This window comes from Equus przewalskii, chromosome 20, assembly GCF_037783145.1.
Source record: "Equus przewalskii isolate Varuska chromosome 20, EquPr2, whole genome shotgun sequence".
Classification (NCBI taxonomy): Eukaryota; Metazoa; Chordata; class Mammalia; order Perissodactyla; family Equidae; genus Equus; species Equus przewalskii.
The window spans coordinates 48630893-48648707 of record NC_091850.1 but is presented as its reverse complement, the minus strand read 5'-3'; the positions used below and the strand labels follow the sequence as shown (position 1 = coordinate 48648707).

The window sequence follows — 17815 nt, the reverse complement described above, 5'->3', positions numbered from 1 at the left end:
ATACTCCAATGCCCTGCCCACTGTGATTATGGTGAATCTCAAGCTCCCCAGTATGGTCTACAAGGCTCCACATGATGTGGCCCTTGCCTAACTTCATGTAGCAACTCCCACCCCTCTTCCCTTGTTCAGAGAGCCCTGGTTATGCAGGCTCTCTTTCCTTGCTCGAGCGTGCCAAGTTTGTTTTGCTTAAGGGATGTTGTACTTGCTGATCCTGCTCCCTGGAACTCGCTTCTGCCAGAGTCTGGACTGCCGCTCCCTGTTGGTGTTTAGGGTTTGGCTCAAATGTCTCTTCCTTGACCATGTTAGTTAACCTGGCACCCTCTATCTCATTAACCCGTTCATTTTCTCCCTCATACTCAACATCATGTGATATTACCTTGTTGGCGAGCTTGTTCTATTGTTTACCTTGTGTATTACCTGCTTTTGCATACAAGGGCAGAAACAGAGAAGGCAGAAATCTGCCACGGAGGGGCAGAGATCAGTCTGTCCTCCCACCTTTGTTGGTATCCCCAGCATCTGGGATGGTGTCTGGCCTCGGTAGGTGCTCCTAGAATGAGTGCTTTGTTTGCTGAGCAAATGAATGAATGAGTGAACCTTAGAAAATCTACCTCCAGAGCTATAATTTACTGTTGGAAAATGTCACTGCAAGGACCAGGTGAAATTTTGTTTTCTTCTGTTACTCAGAATAAAATGGTTTTTTTAAGAACATGAACTATTATAGCCTTGGCCTCCCTCCCTGTCCTGTTTGTGGCTTCTGACCAAAAGAGGTTTCTACTGCAAGTTCTTTCCTCCTGCTATTTGGCCCACTTCACCTGTTTATTGGAGGCTGTGTAGTTGAGATTGAACTTGTGGCCTTTGAAGACACATGAAGCAGATGTATTCATGGATGCTCTGTCTGAGCTCAGAGTAGACTCACAGGGAAATGCCTTTATTTTTTTGGATAGGCCCAAATTTCCAACTGAATCAACATACTGAAGATTAGAACGGCTATAAAAGGCATAAGAAGACACTGACAAAAACGGAAAAGACCATTTGATGTAAAAGCATTTGGGAAGCTCAGATGGGAGGGCAAAATCTCCTGGGTGAATTTTAAAGTTAGGCCATGAAGCTGCTGGGATCACACAGCTCTTCTCTGATATGTGCTTCTGAACACGTAATGTTCCTAGGGAATCATGACCATAAGAAATAGCTATAACAGCCCTGCGTGCCTCAGTGAACAGCTGACTTTGGCTTTCTGAGGGCTCCTCAGTGGCAGAGACACACTAAGGAGAGAGGACATTTTAAGAGACTCCATCTAAGCTAGGAAATAAATCCAGAAAAGGTGAGTGAGGGAAGCTGGAATGGAAACCTAAATGGATCTGCATTTCTAAGTGCTCAGTAGAGGAAATTATAACCCATGCAAGGAACTGCTTTACACTTTTCCATGTTGCATTTTGAGGGCGAAGTTTCCCATGGTTTTCCCACAGCAGAGGGAATGTTTCTTTTGGGGGAAAAGGTAGGATGTCCTCTGATGCTTTAGAAACAAGGAAGATAGCAGTTTTTAAGGTATTTTTCAATGCACTGAACTTTAGGTGTCCCCTGGATTTATTCATTAACGAGAAAAGGTACTGCTCTTGATGTGGATATCATAAGAAATCTGATCTGCAAGTAAGCACCGAATGACGGGCACTTACTAAAGGGCGGCAGATCGGGGGTTGGCAATGCAACCTTCGCATTCCTGTATGAAGTGTTGGCTCCCACCTGGCTTGGCTGGGAATTTATTATGCCACCGGAGAAGGTGGCAAATATAACCACCAGTCTTACCACCAACACCCAACATCATTATCTCTACCACCCTCACCACCAACACCCCCACCATCACTACCTGTACCATCAGCTCCACCACCTCCACCACCATCCACCAACAACACCTCCACCACCACCCTCACTACCATCACCACCTCCTCCATGACCACCACCATCACAACCACCGCCACTGTCACTATCACTGTGATACTAACAACTTTTACATAGTATTTGTTGGCTTAAAGGGAACTTTCCTGTATAAACAAATTATTCAATAAAGATCTTATTGCTCTTTTGGGCTTGCTACATGATGGATAGTGTAGTTTTGAATTGCATTTTTAAGTAAGTTAGAGCAAAGCTGTTTAAGCCTCTAACTAAGTTTGAAAAATTACATATATCTCAATACTGGAGTTGTCAAAACCCCTGCCATTTTCTAGGAATATTAAACATCAGAAACATTTTAGGTTTTATTATGGCTGCAGGGCATGATCATGTACCATTGGAACTATTTCAACACCAACACACCAACATTTAAAAGCCTTTTGAATGAGTTCACTGGGCAAGAGAGTTAAAGAAAAAGTCAAACTTAAATAACAATGCAGTCAATTTCACAATTATTCTTGTAATTATAATCCCAATTTGCCATCCAGACTGCCACTGATGTGGCTACCTAGGGCAATAATAGTAGCAAAATGAATGGGTCAGGTGACTTTGGTGTCACTCCTATTCTGGAGTAATCAGTACAAATTAGATTCTCTACAGAATGTCTTGACTCTAGGCATTCGGTATTCAGATTGCTAATTTCCTTTGTTCATGCTCATCTACAATGGGGGCAAGATGTATGGGGGAAAAAAACAACCAGTCAATGAGAATAATAAGGGTCCTACATAAGGAGTTTGGTTCTCCCATTCAGGAGACGTTCAGGCATAAGAGTGAGACATTCCCTTGTAGGGTCTGCACATGGAGGCAGAGTGCTGACTTGAGGTGAGGCTCCTAAGCATCAGTTTACTATGCTTTTCTTATGCAGCTGTGCAGCTACCATGGAAAACACTGCCTCTGGGGTAAATACATTTACCATTAGAAAAATTTATCTTAGACATCCTGGGTCAGGAAGACATCCCAATAAATCATCCAATTTGTCTATTCTGCTTCCCTGCAGGTCTACACCTAAATCATATCAGAGAAATGTGCCTCATGCTTTTAAGATTCTTCTGATAAGAGGGTCTCAGTGTCTGTTTAGGACTGCACCCCTCACACTCCAGTTTTATGAATGACCTAGATCTGGCCCTGTTCTGTTAAAGACCTGTTCCTCACGGCCTGTTTTCAGGAGGGACCCATCTCTGCATCCATAAGCAAAGAAGGGAGTGGAATCCCCTATGAGAGATTCTGATGGCTCTGGCAGCTCTGCTCGCAAGGCATAACCCCCTCTACATCCATACCCTCAACTTCTGCTTCTTGGAGGAGGGGTGAACTGGGGCGGGGAGGAGGGAGTCTGTGGAAGTCCAGAAGGGATGATGAATGGGAGCAGCAAGCTCTGCCCCAAGGAAAGTAGTATGGACTTAGACGAGAGTTAAGGTCAAGGCTGGTTTTTAGACAGGCTGGGAGGGCATCCTGGAGGGGTGGTGATGGGCACTCATTTTGGCCTCCATGGGGTCCCAGCTGATGAGAAAGGAGACACAATGGATGAGCAGTGTAGTGAAGGATGAAGGGCATAAAAGATCAATGCCTCTGTAGGGCAATTGTGGTCACTGATTCTAATGAATCTTCTTGAGAGTTTGTCATGGTAATAGGTTGGTTTCATGGCAAGAGAAGATGTCTCAACGGAGTCCTGTGGGTTTCCCTGAAATCCTCCTCCTTTGCTTGCCTCCCCTTTCCTCCCTCTCCTACCCTCTCCTTCCTTTCTTATCCTCTTTCCCTTCCCTCCATTCCTAAAGGGTAAGTATAGTTTAGTTATACAGCATCCACCATCTTGGACCCCTCCACCCTGGATTATGCCAACTAGGAAGAAATCTACAGCGACTCCTTTCTTCAATTTGGGGGAATGTTATGAGCTGAGCAAGCAAGAAGGAAAGGGGGAGGTAAAGTAGGACTGAGGATAAAATGTATTTAGAGGACATTTTCTCTTAGCTATTTTCAGGAATAAGATGCTCAGTTTTTATACCTCTGGCTTAATCTCCTCATGTCCAATTCCTGGGAATCTTCCTTGTCAAGCTCTCAAGTGACCCGTGAGCTGCTAAGTCCTGCTGAGCTGCCAAGATTGGTTTGAAGTCTGATGCCCCAGCCCTCTGCCCTGTCCCAAATCCAGTCACCAGCTCTGAGGAGGAAATGCACAAAGCTGAGCTCACCTGTCATGGTGTCTTTCCTGGAAGTGTGTTCTCCTTTAGTGCCGTGGTAAGTGGCATTGCTGCCAGTGGACTCATAGTCTGTTTTCCTTTCTTTGAGGCTGATCATTTCCCGAGGTGAAGCTGGGGCACTTGCTACATAAAGAAATCAAAAGGATGACTTTCTGTGTGTCATTCCACAGCATGGATAGCTTTTCACATCAACAGCTAAGGTCATAAGGACACCTTAAGGCGGAACATATGTCAATCTGTATGCATGGACCTGGAGATTTTTTTGTTCTTTTGGCTCTTGTCTTCACCCCCTTTCCTTTCCTTGTGTCATTTGGTGCTTTATAGTTAAGGGGACATGAGATTTGGAGGCAGGTAATTAAGGATTATATCCAAGGGCCATCTTCCCTAGAGAGACATCCTGGTGTGGACATGACCCCCTAAGGTGTATGGGACAGTTTTAAGAATGAGATTGGTCTTGATTTCTTTCTTCCTTTTTCTCTTCTCTTTTCCGTCCCTTTTCCTCCTTCCTTCTCTCCCTCCCTTTCATCTCTCCTTCCTTTGTAAATTAGATGTGTTTCAGAGGAGCTATTGCTGATATTGAAGAATCCCTGATGAAAATAAATACAGTTTTACTTAAATATTGAGTCACCCAGAAACTGCCCTAAAGGCAGAGAAAGCAATTCTCCACCTGGATGATTTGCAGGCCAGAAATAGCCCAACCCGCTTCTCCAGAAGTCTGCTGGGGTGGGCTGCGGGCAGGGCGTTCAGACAGCCCCTTTTTCCTGATGGGGCATCCTTGCTCCAGCTCTTTCAATGAATGTTCCTAACAATCTCTCACCTATACCTCACACCTCAGCCACGTGCTGCCCATTGGACCCGGAAATAAGCCCTGTTATCACTTTGTGTCTCCATTTCTACAATGATGGATGTAATTAGAGGGTTCCCCCAGGAATTCCATGATTCTTTAACAAACTGGTCCCAGAACAGAGGAAAGGCTGAATTTGGAGGTAAGGAAGCAAACAAAAAGAGGTTTAGTTTTCTGAAAAGATCAGATGGATTGGGAGCAACTAAACAGCACTGTGAAAACAGAGAAGTGTTGGAAGAAGTGAAGTAATAAGTATGTGTGCTGGTAATAAGACAGCTAGCTGTGTTCCCCACCGTGTGGGCTGTCTTCACATCGATCTCCACGCTCCTCAACAAAGCCACTCGTATTCGAAGCTTACTCAATTGCATCTAACTCAATATGAGCTCAGCAAAGGACTCTTCTGCCCCAAAGCCTTCCCCAGCTTCCTATGCCAGAGGGCAGTGCTTTATAAACTTGTTTACCTTAAGACTCACCTGAGATTTTAGGGATTCCAGGACCCCATCCCAAACCTTTTGAGTGAATTTTCAGTGGATGGGCCTAGGAATCCATATTTAACAAGCATACTTAGTGATTATTAAGGCTTGAGGAAGTCTGGGGAACTCTTATTTTAGGATAAATTCCTTGGCTAGTGTCCAAGCTCCTCCCCAATCAAGCCTCAGTTTACCTTTCAGCTTATCATTTACACCCTCTGCAGGATCCCTCAGCTCCAGCCCACTGGGCCTACTTGCTCCCTCAATGTACCTCTCTTTTCACTGTCTAAGCCACTTGATTCAGTTTATCAAACTTAGTATTGTCTATGTGCAAATCCCTATGCTAGACACTGAGAGAAGGAAACGTGAGTAATGTCCAGATTGTCTGAACTGGAGGAGCGCTCAGTCAAGTTGGGAAATGGATGTGGAAATAAGCCAGAAATAAGAGGCAGAGTGCTCAGCAGAAGTCACAGCCAAATGCTGGGAAGGTAAACAGAGGGAGCCTGTGCCCATCCTTTCCACGTCTCCTGAAAGGCTCCCCACCCACTTCTCAAGCCTATCAAAACAAAATTGAGGCTCAGTGCTCAGCTCTTGAAACTCTCAGAGGATGCCAGTGCTGGCGGCCCATTAGAATTAAATAGCTGGAATACTTCAAGAAATACTGATGCTTGAGCCCCACCCAATGCCAGCAGGACCAGAATCTCTGGGTGTAAATCCAATGGGAAGGCAGGAAGCGAACCATGTCTGCTCTATATAACTCAACTGGATTCTGTGCCCAGTTCCTGCATGTTTTTAGAACATCGGCCACTGCATCTCACTCACCTCCTCTACCCTCTGCCCCTCTCTTCTCTCTTCTGCTCTCCATCTTTCTCTCCCAGGAGAGTCCCTTTCCTGCTCTTGCTCCTTAGCTCCTAGTCTTCTTGCATAAAGGCTAGCCTTTTATTAGTTACTGCCAGGCAATCACGAAGAGACAATATCTTGAAGCCTCTTAACCAAAGCTTTAGAAATTAGAATCTAATATTGCACAGATGGTGGGGTTTATTAAATGACTTCAGGTGTGTAATTATCTCCAGAGACCTCACACATAGTGGCCTGAGGCTCCGATAAATCAGGATGACACTCGAGGAAAAATCAAACCATGCAAACAAGTTTTGATTGGGTATCATCAATGTGCCTCTCCTAGGAGATAACCAGGCAGCACCCTGGCTGAACGGCTGGGATGGGAACAGCCTGAGAGAGTGCTGCTTTTCTCTCCGGGCACCTTCCCATCTATTACATCATTGCATCTTCCTAACACTGATTGGCACTTAATAATTAGAGCTTTTACAAAGACACCATCCTTGTGCTTCCCAGACTCAACGCTCTTTATCTTTTTAAGGATTATGGAAATAAGATGCTTAAAAGGCTCTCTCCATGTTTCTGAGACAGGTGGAAGTTTCTCCTGATCGGGAGATTCCTGATTCTCTCTTCTAGTGTGGGACTAAAACGTTACAGCAATAACATCACACTAAAAATATAAGCTTTCATGGGGCTGGAAGAGAGTAATTTATTTCAGTCAAATATTCTCCATTCATTTCTGATTTTCCTCATCATTCTGACAGTAGAGTGCGGTGTAAAGTTTTATGACCAACGTCCTCAAGGAGGAGGGGCTGCTCTGCTGGGGAGTGCTGCCTACCGTACCCCCCGGGGTCAGTTCCAGAAAATATTATTTCTTCAATAGAGGAGGGCAGCGAAGAGCAAGTAGAAACTATTCCTAACTCTAAGTCTACATGTGTGTGTGGGGGGGTGTGCATATCTACTTACATATCCATCCTTCCTTCTCACAACAAAAACCAAATGCAGAAATCAAAAGTTTTAAAAACTTTCACTTTGAGTAAAACAACACTAAAATCTATGCCACTTATATACTAAATGATGTGCTCATATTTTTCCTTTAATTTTTTCTCTAATCTTTGGCTTCATATAATGTGATTGAAAAAGGGTGTAAAAATAAAGTACCTTTACAAGTAAATAAGAGAAGTTAGTTCAAAATTTAAGCAATAAGAAGGTGATAAAATTAGGAAAAAAGTAAATTGAATGACACAAAAGGTACAATTTATCAGTGATGTATCAGCTGGTTTAAAGGTAATATTAAAAAGCTAATCAGATACAGAATAGTAATGAAATCCTCAAGGGTATATTTCAAATATAGGTCATTCTAAAGGAAGAAACAGAACACCCTCTCTCCCCTCCTCTGTTATCCCAATTATGATCAATAAAATGTAACTCAAACTATTTTGAGTTGGAAAAACGTGCACGAAAAAACCCCAATTTACAAACACTTGACAATTTCATTTATATTTGTTTCTCACTGGATGTGGGTCCAGCACATGCATTTCAAGCGCATGACACCTGTTAGAGATTTTTAGGAATCTGCTAGAAAGATTTGTTCTGAGTCTGTGTATACATAACACAAAGTCGCCAATAAAAAGACATCAGATTCATATGATATTTCTAGCAAACGTTGGAATCGGGATGGTTCTCCTCTCTGTGGGAATCAGCTAAGGGGCTGGGAAGAAGGGCCTTGTCTCCAAGGGAACAGGCTTGGCTGGCCCTGGGCATCTCTTACCTGAGCGGTTGTTGGGTGACACGCGCACAGGGGAGATGGAGGGCGTGCGGGAGGAGGAGTAGGGTCTTTGCCGATCCCTCTCGATGGTTGAAGATGAGGCTACAAAGTGATATTGTGACCATCCATCCTGCAATAGACAGCATGCTCCCATTAAGTAGGGAAGGCAGGGTGACTCTTCACCTCCTGACATTTCGAAATTCCAAGCACTTGAATTTGCAAACCATTTCTACAGTCTGTCGAAAGAGATCATGGAGCTCTGTGCCGTCAACGTAAACAGAGATGAGCGTGAATGGAGACCCATCTCCTGCTCCCTCCAGACAGCCTCATGGGGGAAGGCCTGCTTTTAGTGCTTGCTTTCTTTCTCATATGTGGAATAAATGACCTCTTTGCAAACCAGCTTTGGCCAGAAGCTTTTATTTAAATGAAAATATGACACCTTGAATGTTGGATGACCCTGAAACTGTCTATTCTTTGCCTACCTGGTTCCAGCTCTGTCTGCCCGTCTTTCCAACCACCTCACAGTTTTCCAAAAGTGTCTACTCTTTTGATCCCAGGACCAGTCTGCTAGTGATCAGAATGCCTAGCAGCATCCTGGGAAGGGGAAGCCATTTATCTCCTTTATGTTATTTCCAACCTCCTTCCCTGAAGAAGGCCTTCAGCATGACTGTTGCTGAGTGTTCACATCTAGACTGGTATGTTCTCTGGTTTGCCCCAGGAATTACATTTTTCAATTTAGATCATTTTAAAAATGCATCCTAACAATTAATCCTCCATTAGCTCTCCAATATCTAGTTAATATATGAAAAGCACATATACCATTTTTCATTATGAAAACCATATAAATACATTATGGATCGTTTTGTGAATTTAGAAAGCATAAAGAAGAAAATAAAAATAGCCAATAATTCCACCCTCCCACTCCCCAGAGAACTCCTACTAAGATGTCATGGTATTTCCTTCCAGTCTTTTTTCTTTTGTAATTCAAGTTTATTTCCATCAAAGTAATATGTCAAATAGTACCAACTTTATTACAAAGAAAAACAGACACCAGCCCCACCCCAATTCCTGCTTCACAGAAGCAACCATTTTCAACTCTTTTAGCTCTTTCTTTTTCTGATTATATTTAGACTTTTAAGGAACTCAATGCTTTATAAAGAATCATTGCACACAGAAATAGATGAACAGAATTCATACTCATTTCAGTATTTGTGTCTTTGTTTATCTAATTCTCATTATTCCCATTCTACTTGATTGGTGGTATAAAAGCCAAGATTAGAAATAGGCTATTTTAAAAGCTATTACCTAGCACTTATTGAGTACTTACTACAAGGTAAGATTTTCTCAAGAATCCCGAGGGCTGGATAATATTTTTATCCCCATTGGACAGAGGAGGAACCTGAGCCTTAGACAGTTAATAGGCCACCCAAAGTCAAACAGTAGGCAAGGAAAGAAACACATTAATACAAAAATGTGGTATATTGGTAAGCACATGAAAGGAAACAAAAAGCAGGGTTGGGGAGGGAGGAATGCAGGTGGGGAGCGCTGGTGTTGCCAGTCTACGGAGTGCGGTTGGGCAAGCATTCTGCGAAAAGTGAACACTGCAGCAGGGATCTAGTGGATGACAAGGAACTAGACACTGAAGACATAGGCTGGATTTTCCAAGCCATGGGGAGAGCAGAAGTGAAAGCCCTCGGGTGGGAATGGGTTTGGCTCATGTGAGAACAACAGAAAGTCCCTGTGACTGAAGAGGAGTGAGCAAGGGGGCACTGGGGAGGCAAGAAGCCTTCTGAGTGTCTCGGACAGTTTGGGGAGAGAAGAATAGAAGCAGGGAGACCAGTTAAAAAGCTATTCCACTGGAGAGATGATCCTGGCTTGGATGGGGGCTGGTGAGCAATGGGCAGATTTGGCATTCTATGTTGGAGGATTCGCTAATGACTCAGCTGTTGGGTGTGGTAAAGAGGAATCAAACCTCACCACAATGCTTCTGGTGTGAACAACGGGGACTGGAGGTGCCATTTACTGAGACATGGAACACTGGGAGAGAAGTGGCTTATTAACCAATTATAACCAATTATTAACCAATCCTGTCATTTGTCACATGCTGGGTTAGACACGCCTGTTGGACACGAAGGAGATGGTACAGAATAAAGCAGAATCTGAAAATTGTGATTTCAGGAGTGATGTCAGGGCTAGAGATACAATTTTGGAGTTCAGCATATAGATACTATTTAAAGCAAAGAGAATCCATGGAAACCTTGCAGGTGAATGCAAATAGAAGTAGCAGAGGACAAAGATCCGGGCCCTGAGACACTCCGATATTTAGAGAGGGTGAAAGCAGAAGGTTCAAAGGAGACTGAGAAGGAACAGAGTGAGTTGGGAGAAGAACCAGGAGGGTGTGAGGTCAGGCAAGACTAGGAAAGAGGATTCATAATAGAGGAGAAGGAGACCAAGTGAATAATAGGGAGGACCAAGAACTGACCACTGGCCTTGGGAAGATGGAAGTCATCATGACTGGGACAAAAGTACTTTCTTTGGTCAGATTGGTCAGTGTCTAACTCAGGTGGGCTCAAAAGATAACAAGAACTGATGAAGGAGAAATAGTGAGTACAGACTGCCTTTGGCAAAGTTTTATTATTAAGGGGAGCAGAGAAATGGGGCTGGAGGAGATTGAGTGACCAAGAGATGTTCTAATATATCACCTGGATGATATTGCAGCATTCTGTTTGCTGATGGGAATGACTCAACATAGAGGAGGAAAAAACTGGTGATGCAGGAGAGAGAGGGAAAAATTACAGGAGGAAAGTTCTTAAGAAAGGGGCGGTGGATAGGATTCAGTGAACAATGGGCTCATTGGCCACAGAAAGAGCAGGGAGGACAGGCAGGCTGTGCAGCTGCAGATGCAGCAAGGAGATGGGTAGATTTGGTAATAGGAAGATGAGGGTGTTCTCTCTTGTTTTCATACATTTTCTTGGGGTGGGGGAGGAGAAGTGAGGTCATCTGCAGAGAGTGAGAAGGAGGTGGAGTTTAGAGAATAGAAGAGCAGCGAGGAAGGGAAGGGAGGAGAGAGGAAAGAGGAAAAGAAGAAGAATAGAAGGTGTGAAACAGTTCTTGTGGTAAGTGCAGAGCAAGCTGACTACGGCCAGGTGGTTGGGTGGCCAGGGTGCTGAGAGGTGACTTGAGGCATGTGGCAATGAATTTAAAATGAGACAACTAGTCAGCTTGGTTGCTTGTTTTTCTCCAGCCACATTCAGCTGGCCTGGGGCAGGTGGGGACCAGAGGGAATTGAATGGGGGTGGTCAGGAAAGTAAGTTGGAGGGAAACAGGGACAAAGGAATTCAAAGGGAACATCATGGAAGCCCATGGAATCTAAGCCAGGTAGAGAGGAAAGTGAAGATGTGGTGGAGGAGATAGAGAGAGAAAACTAGTCAGTGGATTGGAGATCCGAAGAGGGTCATAGACTGTTGGAGTGAGGGTACTTGACGGATGCCGGGGGTTTTCTTGAGGGTGGGGAGAAGAGAAATTTCTGGAAAGAGCAATGAGGAGCAAGGAGGATTCCTACTCTACCTCTGAGCCCAGTGACTTGGGAGAGGGACGGGAAATGAAAGCACCATCACTTGCGAGGGCTGCAAGGCGGGGGGGGGGGGGGGGGGGCGGGTAGGGATGGCATGCCCTGAGGGACAGCCTGGTGTCAGAGCAAGAAGATTAAAAAAATGAAGGAGCCGGTAATGCATAGAGGAGATTTTGCTGACAGCAGATAGTAGGTTAAGGGAGGAAAGGATGGGAGGTTGGTAAGAGGATGGTGGAATATTGGGGCAGACTACTGGCTATTCAGAGCCTTTGAGTGACAAGAGTCCAGAAACAATGGATGGCTCAGGACTCCTGGGCAATTGGAGGTGACCGAGGTAATGAGGCATGAAGGGCACACAGCACAAATCCTCCTTATGGGAAAGTGGGAGTGTCATGGTTAGGGGCAGGAGTCAGGGCAGGAGGAGAAAATGTCTCCATGGGATTTCTGTGCATTTCCTTTCAACTGTCCGAGGGTGGTGGCAAGGATAGGGAAGGAGCAATCTTAGATGAAAACATGTGCAGGATGGAAACTATTTCCAAAGTGTATGCACCATTACTCATGTACGGGAACAATCACAAAATTGTTTAAAAAAGAAATTCCTTTTGTTTGAAGGGAATGCTTTGTTGACAGCAAAAATCCTTAAACATGACCAAAGAGAGGCAGATCATTTTATGTTTGTCTTACCTGCAATGTAGAAGACATACTTCAGGGTTCTAGGTAGTGGCTCAGGAAATTGCTTTAAGTAAAACCTTGGCATCCCTGGTCATGACTAGGTAATGATATTCCCTATGTCATTAAAGGGGAACAAGGACCTCACAGTAAGAATGTTGGCTACTGTTTGATATGTTCTAAGATCGAAGGGGACACCAGACATAAATGTGGCACAAACTCTAGGTCTGGTTTTACTTGGCAAGATATCAATGGATTACTCAGCATCTCTGTCTTCTACAGGTGACTGGAGATATGTTTTGCTCAGCAGTTCGGATTTCACGATGCTTAGATTACTTTGGGAATATGTAAGTATTTACATCTCTGGAAATGTCAGGAAAGTGGATGTAATAATAAAACTCCTTACGAAGGAAGGAACTCTTCTAAGGACATACCAAGAAAGCTTTCAAATCCTTCATAAGATCCAGTTCTGAGAATGCTAATGCAAGACAGAAATGTGATCTTGCAGGTCACTTGTCCACGGGTGCTGGGATTAGCAGATACCTGAGGATGATGAGCAGTGTGTAAGAGGCACTGAGAATGCCACCCTTGAGTCAGACACTCTGCATATGGCCAGCGACTGTCTGCATGTGGGCACAGAAGCTTTGGATGGAGGTGGGAGAGGGGGATTTCAGGAAACAGAGCCGAGGGGAAACCCAGTTAATTCTCTTGAGTGGAGCAGTTTTCCAAGCCACAGCCTGGGAACCCCTGGAGGAACAAGGAAAGGTGACCTGGTTCCTTCTCCATCTCCATCTTCCCTCTCATTCACTGATGCGGAGTGAAGGGTGCAATGACTGAAGAAGAACCCCAACACTGTCGCGTTCAACAATGCCCACAAGGGCCCTTATAGTTTTAGTTCTTACGGTATGTACTTCCAAATGTCATGGAAAACGGAGTAACACTGAATGCTAGATCAATCCACACTCATTTTAGTTATATTGAATAATTAATTACCTTGAGAATAAATCTCATGACCCTCCCTATCTTTTATTGCATGAAATTTTTCATCATTCCATTGAAAAAAAATGTTTTTTTTCCTAAAGCAGAAGGAAAATGAAGATATATTTTCTCTGGGAAAGTTACTGCTAAGCGAATACTCCTTTCATCCAAATAGTCACATATATACTTGTTATCTGGCCAGCCTGTAATCAATTTATTATTCGTTTATTTCCCACTGTCACTCAGAAAGGCTTGAAAGTGGTTTATATAAACACATACAACCTGGGCATGTAGATTTTAAATCATTAGTTGCCTCTCTGATCACTCCTTCTTAAAATTTTAACTCACTGTAGGCCAGAGGCTTTTTCCTGAATTCTGTTCTGTTGGGTGCTTAACCTTAGTCTCCCTTCAGGTCATCGCTTTAGCTTCCAGGGGTTAGATAAGAAAGCTCAGGGAAGAGGAATGGAATGACAAATAGCCAGAGTAACTAGGGAAGGCCGTTAATCCTTAATATTGACGATAAGGAACTCTTTCCATGTCTGTCGTTCACCTCCAGCAGAATGACCGAGAAGTTGTGCCCTTCAGCACAAGACCCAGCCAAGCTGTCAAAAATGTGATATGATATCTGCACTTCAAATTGGTTTTTATTTTTAACACATTAAACTTAAAACTGGAGGTTGTTAAATTGTTCCAAATGTATAGAGATAGAAATCCAAAAGAGGAGTTCAAAGTCATTGAACTTTAAATTGCCACCAGGAATAATCTGACTTTCTTTATCTTACCCTTTTTCTGTCCTTCCACCAACTCCAGCTTCTGTGTTAAAGTTCCCGACGTGTCTCTTTATGAAATGGTATTGTTTCCCAAAGCTACTACCATCTGCATCAGGACTTGCAATGGCCCAGAATGCACAAGAATCAAGGTAACGTTTTTGGTAGCCTCGTGACCAACTGCTCTTCAGGGTATGTCTACGTGGTGGTCACTGTTTGTCGTTCCTACACATCTTCTCCATAAGTATTTTGAGGTTCCTGAATTGATAATAATCTCCATTTTATATTTTTGACCATCCTGTAAAGAGCTCCAAGAAGGCTGTGTTACTCAAGAGACTTCCACGAACAGAGTCCAGAGGAAGTGACTAAGTGGCCTTCAGACTGGTCTACACGAGGTTAGCATGACAGACACTCGCCCCATACATAGCTTCTTATTCTGGAAACTGTGCAAGACATTCAATTCAGATCAAAACGTGAATTTGTTAGGTTTGTGTGCAAAGGATGAGAGAGAGCTGTTTGTCAAGGCTCAGAACCTTGTTCACCTTGGGTCTGTGGATAGAGAGGGGGAATTAGAAAGCTGTCAGGTGTCAGCCTTTCTCTCCCAGCATCCATTAGGATTATAATTACTGGTGAGCTCTGTCTCAGTTTCTTTTCCATAAATAAAGGGCAAAATGACTCAATCAGTTTGGGCAATTTTAAAAATAGGAACATCTGGGCCTCAGTCCCTGTGGTTCTGTTTAAATTGTTCTGAGTAGGGCCTGGGCATTGGTCTTTTCAAAAGCCCCCAGGTGATGTTAATGAATAGCATGGTTGTGAACCACTGGCTTGGATTTTCTACACAGCAGTGGCAGCGACTAATAGGGCTACAGAATACATTTTAAAGTGCTAAACCCTAGGAGGCCCTTAAGTCTGCCACTCCATTTGGGAATGTCGGATCAGGCATTCTCAAGGTTGACTTCCACAGGAACAAAAATAGGTCCTGAACTCAGAGCAGAGGTGCCCCCCACACTGAGCCCCAATCGCACCTGATTACCCAGCATTCACTGGCTATGTGATTCAATTTCACACGTCTACACCTTTGATCAGGCAGCTCCACGACCTGGCATAGCACCATCCCTTTTTCTACTTGTCAAATCTTACTTTTCCCGCTCAGTTCTGTGCTAGGTCAACAGGAGGAAGGCCATGCACATGCATTAAATCACTCCTGCTATGTGAATTATGCCTCCGAGATTGGGGGAAGTTTTTAGCAATGCTGCTATAGTTTCCTTGCCTGCTACGAACAAAATGCTATGAGGTCATACTCCAGGCTGCTGCGATCCTGTCTGTCTCCCTTGCTGGGTTCTTGCTTATTTCTGAAGACCTGGTTCCTAGCATAGTACCTGCAGCACAGAGACACGTAATAAATGCTAGCTGGATGCAATGCTTTAAAGATATCTGCATTAATTATTGTAAAATGAAATGCTAATGAAAGTTACGGGGTTTACAGCAGCCTTTACAGTCCTTATAACTTTATTTTTTGTGGAAAAATGAAGGTTATCAGAGCCTTGTGTTTTTTTATTTTAGCTTAGAGCAACCTCATCAATATCATCTTCTGCTGTTGCTATATCTGCCTTTTATGACTTACTTGCAGCTAGGCTTCAGGCAGTGTTAGTTTAGGTAAACTGGTACCTAAAAAAAAAAAAAGTAGTGGCCTACGGCTTGCCTGCTCCACTTTAAATGGTAATTGCTCTCAGCTGTCCATGTTTCAATGAGAGGTATGTAAAACTGCCTCATCTTTAACCAGTCTTGTAAATAATTCGGAAGCATCATTATACTTGCCACATCTGGCCCTGCATGGGTGCTGATTCCCTGCAGAGCTCTCAGAGCATGTTCTTCACCCAGCACCCCCCACCCCGCCACATCTCTACTGCTTCTTGCATCCTGCAGCTCAGAAAACACAAGCACCTGTCCACGGCAAATACACTCGGCTCTCCCCAACACACATCTTTAGGAGAGCCAGGAAAAAAGGAAGACAAGGGAGAGTGCAACAATTTCTCATTAGATATGCTCCAGTTTCTTTTAGGGTTGGGTACAGGAGCCCATGCCTACTGCTGGAATGTGCCTACCAGACTGAAGGGGCTGGTTTCCCAACGGGTCACCTTGTGGGAACATTACTGGGCAGGGAGCACTGATGACCTGTGTCACTGCTGTCTTTGTGCTGTACATGCCCACATGAGGTGTGTAGAGCATTTAGGTGTGATGGAATGAGGGAGTCATGTGGGAGTGTTCAAAGACTTCCTCCGCCCCTGACTGCCAGAGCACATAGTGTCACTGCCAGCTGAGCCGTGGAGTGCACCCCCGTACCCTTAATGCTGAATTGGAGAAGGAACGGAGGACACTGCCGATGGAGGAGGAGGGAAAGGGGTTAGGGACAGACGTTGCTCAATGTGCATTATGAAAGAGCTTAGAGAGAAGGTGGAGAGGAAGAGTCAGTATCTCAACGGTTGTTTGGAGGATCTGGTGATTAGGGAGAGAGAAAAAGCAGTTAATACAAAATCCTCACTAGTGTGCTTCCCGAGATGAGATTGCAGGAAAGCAATTGCTCTTATGCTGTGATCTCCGACCTCTGAGACTAGACAACGGTGGGGTGGAGGGTGACACAGTTAGTGAATATGCACAGCTGTGAGGATAAGCTAAATGGTGACGTTCCCATTTATAGCTCTGTTTCCAGGCGAGTTTTGGGAATTTTCTATACTTAGAATTTAGACTTAACAAATGTTTGCTAATGACAAGTGACATTTCTGAATCAGACAAAAGCTCCAACTAATAATTAACCTTGACAAAGGAGAATAGTTGTTTATTTCCACTGGGGATATAGCTGGAACCCAACATATATACTAGGACACTGTGAGCCAGTGTACAGTCCTTGGTGTTTTTTCCTCCCATTTTTCAAACAGCTCTGAAACTGCCTTAATCCGCTAAGAGTTAGTTGGCCTCTAGACAAGAATTTCTCAGTGGGCATACAGAGACTATTTGGTTCTGAAGTAACAAATACAAGTTTTTTTGCCTTAGAGTCCTTGAAGGTGCTCAGCCCGTAAAGCTTGTCAATTCTAATTTGCTTTGAGTGACTTGAGATATAAAGAAAATGTAGTGAAAATCCTCTGGGCTTTTAGCAACCCACTCCTTCAACCCAGAACACTTACAGCTTGTTACTTGCATTCACTAACAGGACTTCTTCATCAGGGACCTATTTTTCAAACGAAAGTCAAAACAGGAATTGTTGCCATCCTCTGAAAAAAGTAACCAGCTACGTTACTGCTCACTTATGAAAAACCTGGTGGCTCAAAATTGTGCCAGTTCTCCAGTCATTTTTAAGCAGCATCGACCTATTTGTAATCACATGAAGCGGAGAAAGAAGATTCTAGAATAGTCGCAGTTATACATACATCCTCATTTCAATAAAAGGTATTATGCAGAAAAAATCCAAGGAGCAGTCACAGTCCCCGTGATTGAAGACCAAGCCAGATTTTGCACGTCAATGAAACCTCAGCTCTCTTTGCTGTAATAAAACAAGCTTCCATTTATTTTTAAGGTAAACTGTTTGTTAAAGATTCATTAAAACTAATTCCATCAACAATTCCAAAAGCTGTTAGAGTTAAATATTTAAACTAAATCTTAAGGGCCAAAAGGGAGTATTTGCAGTTTAATGCAGAAATAAATACCACCTGACATACCAGTTGCTTGCATTTGTTTCAGCTCTGGTGCTTCTAATGAAATTTAATGAAATTGATTT

General features: G+C 43.7%; 1 protein-coding gene across 12 annotated transcripts in view; it reads right to left on the bottom strand.

Annotated features, from left to right (window-relative positions):
* Positions 1-17815, bottom strand: part of CTNND2 (catenin delta 2) — an 883391-nt gene that overhangs the window by 9088 nt on the left and 856488 nt on the right. For 10 of the 12 annotated variants that reach the window (XM_070587191.1, XM_070587195.1, XM_070587200.1 and 7 more), the window contains 2 exons: positions 8062-8188; positions 4131-4262 (listed from right to left, as the gene is read on the bottom strand). In XM_070587191.1, the coding sequence (XP_070443292.1) occupies positions 4131-4262; positions 8062-8188 (259 nt within the window). The remainder of the gene's footprint in view (positions 1-4130; positions 4263-8061; positions 8189-17815) is intronic. The other 2 variants (XM_070587196.1, XM_070587197.1) reach the window with 1 other exon arrangement.